Source organism: Periplaneta americana, chromosome 13 (assembly GCF_040183065.1).
Source record: "Periplaneta americana isolate PAMFEO1 chromosome 13, P.americana_PAMFEO1_priV1, whole genome shotgun sequence".
NCBI classification, from domain to species: domain Eukaryota; kingdom Metazoa; phylum Arthropoda; class Insecta; order Blattodea; family Blattidae; genus Periplaneta; species Periplaneta americana.
The window spans coordinates 112,530,644-112,543,714 of record NC_091129.1 but is presented as its reverse complement, the minus strand read 5'-3'; the positions used below and the strand labels follow the sequence as shown (position 1 = coordinate 112,543,714).

At 37.5% G+C, this 13,071-nt stretch overlaps 1 protein-coding gene across 1 annotated transcript in view; it reads left to right on the top strand.

The window, feature by feature from the left end:
- Drgx (Dorsal root ganglia homeobox) overlaps nt 1–13,071 on the top strand; it is a 263,542-nt gene that overhangs the window by 132,743 nt on the left and 117,728 nt on the right. Inside the window, exons 5-7 of the mRNA XM_069843870.1 lie at nt 6,247–6,393; nt 11,616–11,794; nt 11,873–12,016. Of these exons, the coding sequence (XP_069699971.1) occupies nt 6,247–6,393; nt 11,616–11,794; nt 11,873–12,016 (470 nt within the window). The remainder of the gene's footprint in view (nt 1–6,246; nt 6,394–11,615; nt 11,795–11,872; nt 12,017–13,071) is intronic.

The window sequence follows — 13,071 nt, the reverse complement described above, 5'->3', positions numbered from 1 at the left end:
GTCTGAAGAATCCCAGCGTCCAACTTCCGAGATCGTAGTTTCGCTTTATTGTGTAGCCTAGTTGGTATATTCGGGCAGTTATTTCAATATTATATGCTCAATTCATCTCTTTTCATACCCAATAAACAAGATAAGTCTTTGCAGTAAACCAGCACAAAGTTACTTAGATCTATCTATGTATGCTATTTTGCTGTGAATACGTTTGTATAAGTTCGATCCAGTACCAGGACCCATCCCAGAAAATCGACCAACACATTTTCAGGCGAGTGTTGTCGCGCCTATAATTTCTAAACTAGACGACATATTCCAATGAAGTATATGGCAATCGAAAGAAGAAAGATCAATGTATCCAATGTGACCTTGAATCGGAGCGGATGACGTCATTAGCGATACGCGCGGAAGGGGAAATTGAGACACGAATTGGTAGGTCGCGCTGCAACTCGAGAATGCGAAGAGGTAGAAAGTTCGCAGTGGTGTCAAACAATTCGTAATTAACCGGTCTACAATTTCAATTGAGCAACAATCAGCAGTCGACAAGCTAAATTGAAAAAAAAATCGCAAATGAATTTGAGTGAAGAGAAAGACATGTAGCGCAAATGGAGCGAGTTTATGAGCAACAAGTACCTCTCATTTAACATCCCATCCCAATAGATATATTCACGCATAAAACTTGCGGTTTTCTCTCTTATACATCCTATCCTTTAGTCGGTTATTTAATGATGCTGTATCAACTTGTAAGCGTACTTTATTTAGAATTGATAACGAGATAGTGTTTGGCGAGGTGAGGCCGAATAGTCGCCATGGGAATAACCAACATTCATTTTATAGTTGGGGAAACCTCGAAAAAATCCAGTCTTGTATTCAGCTCAAGCGGAATCGAACCTATACCCGAGTACAACTGTAGATGGGCATGTAGGCCTACTATATGTTATTAAGTCTTACACATATTACTTAATTATTTCATCTAACCAGAGACCAAGCCGTGGAAGACACTAAGAAAGATGGAAATAACAGAACATTTTTAATGTTATAAGAAAGGACTAAATAGTTAAAATATTTTCCCTTGATGTTAATGGTTATAATGATGACGACGAAGAAAACCCAATAAATTTAATTTTTGTTCATATTTTCACTGATCATTTAAAATGAATCATAAATTACTAAAAACTATTTGACAGTACTAATCGTAACTTCCACACCTATCTCATCAGAATTGATCAGGGCGTACACAGGATAGAAGGGGACCGATGCACCAAAATTTAAGAGGTGATTCTACATGTTAAATATAACAAAACTTTTATTACGCTTTTTCTTCGATGAAGCACCGTTAAGCAGGAAAAAATAGTCCAATGTTCGCAGCGCCCTGTTGTGGTAACGGCAAGAGAGAAATGGCTGATTGCTACACAAGCAGATAGGTAAAAATAATCTGAATAATTAGTGTCCTGAGTCTTCTTTTGCAAATTAAACCGTTTAGCCGTGAATTTAAATTTGAATAATTACGAAAATCGTTAAAATAAATCTTGCAACGCAGCGCAGTGTCGACTAGGTACAGCAAAGGAAGAGGGGAAGGTAAGGGATGAGTGCCGCGCTTGCTAGGATTATTGTAGTAGCCATGTTGATGCTAAATGTTGCATAGAAACATAACGATTTCCACTAAAACTGTGAATGTTAGGAAAAAACTTATTTAGATTTTTCAAACCTCTCCTCATGAACTATTACCAGTTTCATTTTGGTGCAGTGATTACCTTTCACCCTGTATATATAAATATAACAGAATTAGAATTTAAATAATTTGAACTACAACACTTGAAGGATAAGTGAATTACGAATTAAAACAACGCTGACCCTTATTTCGAATACATTTTGAGATTTAATTGGAAAAATTATTAAATATATTTTTAATAAAAGGTATTGGTATTATTTTACCCTAATCTTACAAATGATCAAGTTGTGATTTCTAAATATGAAAATTAACCGAAAAAGTGAAAAGGATTCATGGATATTATTTTGATACCGGTATTGGGATTTTTAAGGAATTGGTAGTAATAAAAATAAATTAAATTAATATCATTTAAATTGTAGGAAAGGTCATCGTAATATCAATCTTTATCACTAGAATGTATTTTCAACAATCTACAAGGTGAAGTCAACTGCAGAACAAACAATATGCAAATGTTCCTTTATAGTGCCCGTGCTACGCGCCAACATCAGGTCACGCCAATATAATCTATGAAAAACTAACCTTAACCCTTTCTTACCTATAGATACCATATGGCAATAATTAACTTTATAGCATTTATATACTTGTGTGTTACATATGAAGGTAAATTTTGCTGGATAACTTCTATTTCAATACATTTTCATCAATATAGTTTTGTTTCAAATGTTGCCACTCCCGTAACTTGGTCACTGAATTGGTCCTAATACAGCTATTTGTTTCAACATGGATTGCTTGTAAATTTAATTTGGGTTAGAAAGGGTTAACTCCGTACGCCCTGGGACAGAATACGGCCCTAGTAATAAATTTCTTGACGCTGAGCCCATCAGAAAAGAAAGAGAAATTAGTAGAAAATTCTGCAGTAGAACAAGTAGGCCTACATTGTTTTAATTTTATTTAAAATGTAAAGTCTCTCACACAGGTAATGAGTATATTTAGATTTATTTGTGAAACATTACTTACAAATATCAACAAAGTGAAAAAAATATTAACAATTAATATTCTATAAAGTACCGACAATTATTCTTGTATCGCTATGGCTGTGAAAATTTCATGCTGAGAATGGATAGGCCAATAGGGCCTAATCTGAAAAGTATAGAAGTGGCATTAATGTAGTTTCTGCATGCAGTAGGCCTAAGCAGGCCTAAGAATGTCTGCACATATCGAATTCGCGGAGTTAAAACCCGCACTCTGGCACTAACCTGCTATAGAAGCTACAAGTCCAGAGTGTTATTCAGTAGAAGTGTTTGCATTTTCGATAATAGTTTTCCAATTTTTAACCAGGAAATGTGTATTATAATTTTGCCGGTGTTATACTCCTATCAGTTTCTGAACTGTTTCTTATCGTCATTCTGAATTATAGCAAGAATAATGACGATAATAACAGCAATAACAGGCCTAATAATTCATTGAATTTAATATCAAACACCGAAAATAATGAATTATAACTTTCAGGTGAGTATCAAGAATATAATCCTATGAACGCAGAGTGCCGAACATGATTTTATTGTAACACTTAAGTCATAACTTTAAATGGTGCGAGAGGTCATAAAATCGACTCATAAATACAGAATGGAAAGCAAATGAGAGTGGCTGTTCAGAAATTACAGCAGTACTCTGTAGATCAGCATTCAGAAAACCATTTCTGAAGATATATGCTTCCGTCAAAACTTCTATATGTATAGGCCTACTGAAACTTACACGTACTACAGAATTATAATTTGTATGGAAGAAGAATTTGATGTCCCCAAGCGTGTGTTGATAGTAACTCTGACTTTTCGAAATTACTTACGGGTCCATCAGAGTCATATTTTATTATTCGGGACCTGAATGTCCTCTTGATCTGTTGGATTCTTTATACAATGTGAGTAAAAAGTATGGAACATTGCTAGTATTTTTTCCTATTTTTAATATAAACGTTATAGGGGGTGAAAAAAGGAATATTTTGGACGTGTTTTCAAAAACCATAGGTTAAATTACATTTATTAAAATCGTGCGACAGGATCTTTGAAGAGGTACATTATACTTATATTTCCATTTATTTTATTCTTCAACATCCAAAACGTGCAAAATAAAAAGAAACATTTTCTATAAATTAAAAAGAAACTTTTGTGGCTTAGAAAATGGACATGTACGACTGAAATTTAATTACAACAATGATACAAGGCATATAATTTAAAGAAAGAATTATATATTGCAATCCAAGGGCTGAAAGGGCTGTATTGAAAATTTTGTAAATCACTATAGAAACATTTCATTCGAATATTATTATTAATAAAGTGTTAATTATAAAAACCTTCTTCTGCAGATGCATTTATTAGGAAGCGTGCGAAAAGTGAGTGCGGGAAATATTTTCAATGCATGAAACTTTCAATGCCAATTTTCTTTTCGGATATGCAGTATTTCTGCACGTTATTAGAAAAATAATTGTAAGATGTTATAATTGTGTCACTTTTTAGCCTCAGTTCACAGAAAGAGTTCAAAATGGTCCCAGATCAATGTCAAACAGTGCAATAGATCAACAATATTCCTGAAAACATTAGACTACTACATAATTTTCAAGACAGACTTACGCAGTGAATGAGGCCGTTTCCAATACTTTCTGTGAACTGACATCAACACGTGATACAATAATTAGAACACTGTTAAACTCTTGTTAATTGTTTTTCTCATTTAAATTCTACGTTCTGTATTAATATTGCTCTTCAATTTCAATGGCAGATATTCATTTTCTAAGCCACAAATGGGCAATGACAATGCATACAACAATACAGCAGACTACCAGATAATCATAATGTAGTTGACACCCCTGGCACGGAATAATAATAAGTCGCAAGGAATACGGAAAACAAAAGTTTAGTTGCGGATATGAGCGGGGTTCAGCAGAGATGATGATGTGAATTTTCGTATTCAGCATGTGTGGCCTGATGAAAATCCCCATGCAGTTGAAGAAACAAGACATCAGAACCGAATCTTAATTAACTTATGGGCAGGCGTTCTTGGTGATAGATTAAGGGCCATACGTGCTACCACGGAGATTAACTGGGGATCGTTATCAGGATTTTATTATTAACGTATTAAAACAAATTTGAAAGAGTGCTTGATTCCTTACGCCGAAAGGCAGAGGAATGCATTGCCATGCATGGACGTCACATTGAGCACCTCCTATTGGATACTTTTTTAACATCCTGTATATACAGGGACATCATTTTATTTTTACTTCAATTTTTATTGTACCTGAGTTTTTGAATGTACTTCACTCCCAACCCCTCTACTAGTAAACTTCCAATCGTTCTCCACACAGAACCAAGCGTATACAGTCAAAATCGCCTTACGGTCATAGTAAACACAAACAGTACTCAGTTAGTGAATATAGTACGTTCCAGAAATATGTTCGCGTTTTCCAGTGACGAAAGAGCTTTGAATATTGAATCATATTCTCGCAAAGGTACTGTCGTCCGTTTGCCTATGTCACGTCTCGGTTTCCCCCACCCGCTTCTGCTCGCCCCTCTGTAAAGGCTAGTGGCTGGGGTGTCTTAGCTCTTTTCTGAAAACATTAATTTGTTAGGAATTGGACGTGTACGTTATATTATATAACTGTTTAAAATAACTTAAATAAAAGGGCCTCTTTAATTAAATGTCACGTGATTTCCCTCCTTTCTACGACCCTGCAACAAAACTACTTCTACGGACAGTAGATAGCATGTCTGAGTAATTTTATTTTTTCGGAACGGGCAAAAGTGAAGATTGAATTTACAGTACGTAAGGTACTCTTTTATAGAGTAGGTACAGAATTATTTCAACATGAGTTACTAGTACGAAGGACGAAACTGGTAATTAGAATTAGGTACAATAGTCTATAGTGCGATAATATGCAAAAAAGAACTGAAGCCTGTATCGACATAAACGGCCACCATTTTCAAAATTGTGTTTAAATATCTATATTATGATTATTTTTCAATTTAACTTTATTCTCTATATAGTACACTAATGTGCTGTAGGCAGTATAATATACACTGCATAATGAATACGTGCGAATGGATAGCTCAGTTCGTGAGTAGAAATACTTATTGTTCATACAGTACTGTATTTTGATTTTAAAAAAAACCTAATGAAAAATATCAAACTCAAAATCGCGATATTTCATAGTTTACGTAAATGGATGAACTACTTTTCTTCCCTCCTGTACCTAGTAAAGTGATTTGTTTGTATTTTACGCCAGTATCATCGAACTCTAGTCGTAGGAAGGGGAAGCAAACATTGTTTCCGGTTCCCAGGCGTTAATCCAAAGGTATAGCCAGGTTAATATTAGAAATGTTAGTAAAAATAAAATGATGTCCCTGTATATTTCTTTTAAGGTAGGAAGCGCTTAAAACAAAACCTACAGTTGGTATTCATTATCACAACAGAAAATGAAAACCAAAACATTTTACGTTATATTGCTGAGATGTATCCAGACTTGACTAACATCTGGCCGCATAGATACAGTATGTCGTGTGTTTTTAACGAAATTCTATCTCTGACTACAGGTGTGGTTCCAAAACCGACGTGCGAAATGGCGCAAAGCCGAGCGCCTCAAAGAGGAACAACGGAAACGAGAGGAGCAGGAACGTGGCGCTGGTTCCGGTGGTGCTGCCACCAAGCCGGACTGCAAAGAAAACCTAGAGCTAGACAAAGTAAGTGAGATCTTTTTATATTCAAGTAACATCATCTTTACGTATTACCACAGTATACTGAGTGTTCAGTTCAAAGTTTGTCATGGCTCGCTGTATGCCGTCATGTGGCTAGCCGATGAGCCTAGAGATTTCAATCTTCCTACACTTCCGCAAAGGCGTATTATCTATGTGCCAGAGAAGTTGCCTGGCAAGTACGGCTTTCATTCTGAAGGGTACTTATCGATACGTACGGTAACGCCAGTAGTGGCAGGAATGTGAACTGTTTGGAAACACGTACTGAGGTGAGTTTTTTTCTTTATGTGGATAGGGTTATGACGATTACTTACGTATTTGTTGACATTAACTTCGACGGTGAACATGGACACGGAGCATTTGATTTGTATTGTGGAATGTTGCCGTACGCAACCGATGATAAGAAATACCCTGCGTGAGTTACGACTTGCCCGCGCAAAACACAGTTCGAAAGAGGTTATGGTAGCACACAGACCGTACAGACCGCCATCTGTTACTACGACGTTCAAGTTATACCGTACACGTTCTCAAGTTCAGATTGAACGCCTTGAATAATAGGCAACTTCTCTGACATAAAAGCCGAAACTCGCTTCAAATCGCTGACTCACAACAGTGACGTCATGACACACTTTGAAATGAACACCCAGTAGTATATACAGTCACGAAGCTTGAGGTGATGAGAGTAGTAGGAACAATAAACTGTGCCGGTACTATTTCGCATTATCTTTGATGAAGCGATAGTAACGATCCTAGTGGTTAGCAGCTATCTATGGATGCATATTCTCTACGTATTGAGCTTCGTAACTGTATATACTAGACTGTGGTATTACTATGATGTACCGAAGTACATATATTTCCGTGCAGGAATTCTGCATTACCATGTGGTGAAGAATGGATAGAAAGGAGAAAAATTCTCTACGGGACCGGAGTTCGAACCCAGGTTTTCAGCTCTACCTGCTGAAGCTTTATCCACTAAGCCACCTGGGTTCGAATCCTGGTGCCGGAGAGAATTTTCTCCGTTCTACTCATTCTTCACCATATGATCTTTACGGCTTAATTCAATCCTAAAGTTATTTAAATCACTTCAGAAAGATGACGAACCTCGGCTTGAGGCAAGTGGCCTGCAGCCTTGGAGCTCACACAGCTTCTCATTACTCTCAAGACCCTACGCAAAAACTTTAGAATCGCGCACATATATTGATAGATGAACCTCCCGGCAGTTTTCTCCTCTTGTCAGAATGCTAAGACAACTGATAACGACTGTTTTGTTTGCAACAAATAGTTTTCCTAATTCTATGATCCGTTACCTCTTTTTCTCAAGATTACCAACAAATTTGTTTGTTAGAATTTAAGTTGAAGGGATTGCTTCTCTAAAGTGTGTAGTTGTCTGAATAGTTCAGAGCATCGGCTTCCCACACTGGAGATCCTATCTCAAAACCTGGCGAATGCATTTGAAATTCATAGTGGATAAAGATGGTGTTGGGCAGATTTTCTCGGGGTGCCCACTACAAATTATCAAAAGATTTTGGAAACCGAATATAGGCTTATTGTTATTTATACTGCAACTGATAACTTGCCAGATCATTTGGTTGAATATTAATTTGAAAGTGTATAATCAAACAGGCTTTAATGGACAACCTAATGAGGAGTTTGCTGAAAGCCTGGGAATATACACCAGCCATGAGATAGGACAAACTCCTCATTGGAGAATCAAGAGTCCTTACTTAACTAAACAACTCCTAACTCTAGAAAGGATAATCATAAGATGGTCAACCGGACTTCTGACCAGACTCTGGTATTTGAGTAAGCATCTACATAATATACTGGGCATAATAGATAACCTAACTTGTAGAAAATGTGGCTGGATGTTGTTCATCACTTTACATTCTGCCGGATTGTCCAGATTTAAGCCACATTACGCAACGATAAATCGGCAAACACATGTTGTCTCAGAAGGAAATTCGGAAAATCAAACCCAGCTGCATTGTAAATTTGGCTACCAACTACGGTCTTCTGAGTTGATTTCTAGTTTATGGGGCACACAATGGGTCTTTCGTATCTAAGTAGCCTATTTAGTAGTTGTCTACGCCTTTACCGAAGAAGAAAAAGAAGTTGATTTTGTTTAGAGAATTAGGTAAATACGCAATTCGGTCACTGACATCGGCTCATTGTGTACCTTTCAAATTTTAACGTGCCATTAAGTCGATTACGTCGGTTTCTCTGCATCAATATTTTTCGAAGGAAAGTGTGTAAGGATTTTATCTCCCTTAAAAATTATAATCGCGTGTGCAATGGTAAGATTGATAAGCACCTAGGGCGCTAAGACTGACAACATGATAGGAGAAAATGTTGCAGGAAGTGTTACAAATATCGAATACCATTTTGTTTTTTTTTTTTTTTGTTTCAGAACCTACATGTTTTGAATACTGAACATAAAGTATCGTCCTGTTTATTGCTGAATATCCCTGTGAATTGTACATCGGACTTAGAAGTTCGTAAGACGTTACAAAATATTTGAAAAAAAAATTTCCTCAAAATCTAACATATTTCCTCCATAAAAATGGAGGCACGAATATGGAATACTATTAACAAGTTACAAGATTAACAAAACTGCAGTCAAATGGCCTCTACTAAGTAAAGCACAGAACAAGCATTCAGCATCTTCATTAGAAGGTGTTTTCCCAACTGTAATACTGAATTCAAATTAATCGTCTCTCACGTATTTTCTCGAACTTGTTATATAGCTTCTTGCATTGCCTTTTCATTCCACTGTTTTCTAAATTTTTTGGAAGGTGGGGTTTTCCCCCTCCTCCTACACGTGCCAACATTAGTAACGAAACAGAAAATCGGGATATAAAGATGGAATACTAATAATACGTAGGCTACTAGCACAGTCTAGTATATAGGTATAGTCACGAAGCTTGACTTGTGGGAGTGCTAGAAACAATAAACTGTGCCGGTACTATTTCGCATTGTCTGTAATGAGGCGATATTAGCAATCCTAGTGGTTAGCAACTATCTATGGATGCATATTTAGTACGTATTGAGCTTCGCGACTGTATATACTAGATTGTGCTACTAATATTTCATTTGTGTGCGTAGTAATTTGGAAGGCTTCCGCTAGAATACAACACGTCTCAGGTCGTATATTTCATATTTGTATCCCTATTTCATATTTGTAACACTTCCTCTATAGTTAAAATAGTAGTACGCCTATACTTCGGGATGTGAAACTTAGCAAATGATAAACAAAACTAAATTAATTGCGGTAGAAATTGTTTTTGAAAGAAGAATAACAACAATAATATGAAGTTAAATAAAGAAGTTTCCGAAAAAAAAATGTGACATTATAGACAAAGAAAGAAATGGAAACTGTTGATATGAGTAGGAAGACGATAAACACCGAGATGACAAGAGACTACCAAGCAAACAATGAAGTGAATGTCGGAGTTTATAAGGGGTTACATCTTCCGCTCTTAAATGTTACAGGGACTACGTTTTATAAATTTTATTCCTCCATATCTCCATATCGTCAAGCTCTATTTTGAAAAAATATGTATAGGCCTACTTAATGTCTAAAATTGCTTTTCAATCTAAAAGAAAAAATATTTTACTGCAAAATTTTTTTGGAATTGTGAAATTTCAAAATTTTCATTTTGAGATTTGCTGCTAACTGCTGTTTAAAAATTACTTCCAAAAAGCACCAAAGAATTTTTTTTTTTTTTTTTTTTCAAGAAATTGGTTACAACCCGCGTTTCGCCTGAGGCATATCACGTGGGGAAATTTACAGTGTGGTATACAGTAATAATAAGATTATTCTTGCAGAGTGCGGAAGATATGCTTGAGGAAGGCAGCGATCTCAACGGTGTTGAAGTGGAGTTTGAGTACCATATGCGGAGGAGTAGCCGTAGTGCTTTAGGTAGAGATCCTGCGAATTGTGAGCATTCCATTATCAGGTGAAGGGCTGTTTGCGGAGGTTTTTCGGGACAGTTGCAGAGTGGTGAAGGGCATTTGTTCATTTTGTACAGCTATGATCTGAAGCGGCTATGATTGGTCAAGAATTGAGTGGTTATGTAGCTTGGACCTAGGCATAAGGAAAGCCTATGGGGTATATTGGGTATGAAGGTCTTGGTGTGGAGTCCTCGCTCGGAAAAGAAAGCATTAGTAATGAAGTTTTTTTCAATTCCTGTGGGCGTATTGCATCATGTAATGGAAAACATTGGATCTAGACTTGAATAATAACTGGAGCGAAATAGAGGTACCTTCAGGATATAATGTTCAGTACATACTGTGTTATATTCCATAGTTAAATGTTGTTATATGCATTTTAAATTTAGAGTAAAATTTTTTTAATAAAATCGATTAGTGCCATCTTCCCTTACATTGGCTTACCCTTCATCTCATGTGCAGTTCTATTGGAAATAATGAAAAATGGCTTACAAGCAACAGAAAACGTCTTTTTATAAAGAACTTATTGCAAGTAGGCGTACATGTCTGAAATTGCGATATAAAAGAATAAGCCCAAGTTTTTATTTGTGCAGTTTTTGCATTGAAGTTTATTGCTTAAGAACAACAAGAGAGCAGTGAGACGAGAAGAAGAAAGAAATAACAAGAGATTAACAAAGATTCAGGGTGGGCGGATATTTCACAATAGTTCTTAAAGACATCTGCTTTTAAACATAAAAACAGTAAAGTAATATGAAATTATGAACTTTGTAGACATAGCTTACTTCTCTAAGAAGTACAATTGCAATCGTTTACACTTCATTTAAAACAGCGATTATAAAGAATTTATTTCGAGCACATTTTTAAACGAGCGTTCGAACAGTCTCTACGCTAGCGTAAAGGAGATAAGAGTTAAACGAAGTTTGGAGTTGAGCAGTTGTTGCATTCAGTGCAGCTACTCGAGAACAACAACATCGCAGCCATATGCGAACAGAAAAGAAATAAATAAGGGATAAGATTAACAAAGTTTCGGAACCGGACGGGCATATTTCGTACCAAAAGACATTTTTATTGCATTCGGGAAGAAAGAAAACGACTCGACAAAAGGAAGGAACGATGAAAAGTTTTGATATAAATTTGTATTCATTTAGACGCGCGCGAGAGAGCATTTGTACGTGAGATATGGCCCATATCCAGGGAAAACTGAATTTCATAAAAGTTTCTTGTGCAAACATGTCTACACCCCCTCTTCCCGGCGTCTGCAGGTGGAGGAGGCGGCGGCGGCGGCGGGCGGCAGTCCCCCCGAGGTGGAGCCGGGGCCGCGGGAGCACGCCGACACGCCCGAGAGCTGCGCCGACACCGACCCCGAGTCGGAGGCCGGCGAACGCGCGGGGGACGGCCGCGAGGCCGAGGACGCGGCGCCCGCAGCCTGCTACAGCCCGAGGTATGCAAGCGACGAACTCGCCGCCACCTCCGCTCTCGAGGGCGAGCCCTGCCACTCACCAGGCTCCTGTGTTCACAGCGTCTCGGCGCCCGCGTCTCCGGCGAGGCCCCCCGTCACGTCGTCCACGTCGTCGACGCCCTCCAGCGTCGTGACGGAGCCCTCGGGCGCCCTGCGCGCCCCGGTGTCCTCCTACAGCCTGTTTCCCGGCTTCGCGTCCGAGAGGTGAGTCCTACGGTGGCGTGATCGATGCGGAGCGGGGTCAATGGACAAATCAAATAGAATTCAATTGGCATCGGTTGGTTAATCAAATGTTGAATTATGATTGACTAAAAAGTCCGGTGCACATGTCAGGGTTCAGCGCTGCGGGTCAATTGCAGCGCCGCGCAACAGCGACCCAACTCCAGCGGAAGTCGCGCCTCGCACCGCATGCACTGAAATCAGCCGGTAGATCTCAAACGAGGCGTTAGGTACAGAGGAAACAATGTGTCTATTCAAAAAGGGGCTGAACTGCACTTTTTCCTTTCTTCGTTACTGGTAAAACATAGCAATAAAAATAATCTATACTAATAATAAATCTGTAGCCGAAATGTTTCTGGTAATTTTCGATTTTCCAAAAATAATTGGTCCTAACATATATAATTAACCGCCCTGAAACCGAAAATCGTTTTTTTTTTTAATTTTTGTTTGTATGTCTGTCTGTCTGGATGTTTGTTACATTTTCACGTGATAATGGCTGAACCGATTATATGAAAATTGGAATATAAATTAAGTTCGTTGCAACTTAGATTTTAGGCTATATGACATTCAAAATATTTTTAGGGGCTATAAGGGGGCTTGAATTAAATAAATCGAAATATCTCCCTTATTATTAATTTTCATGAAAAATATTACATAACAAACGTTTCCATGCAAAATTTTGATAGGACTCATATTTAATGAGATAAATGAGTTTCAAAATTTCAAGAACAACGCCATCTAAGATGGTGTAATGAAACAAAAAACAAATGACTTCGTCTATAAGGGGCCTTGGACAACAACAATCGAAAGCTATTAAACATAGCCTACAGAGAATGTTTGTGTTTGTATGAAGTAATATCGGAAGCTAAATTAACCGATTTGTATAAATAATTAGTAATTCACCATTGGAAAGTGTAGTTTCTCTAGATGGACATAATGCTGTAATGTTATTACAGTAACTTCTGAGTGAATCGAGGACAGGTAAGATTGAAATTGCTTCTTATGCACAGAAAACTTGATAGGCATTCGTTTCCTGTATT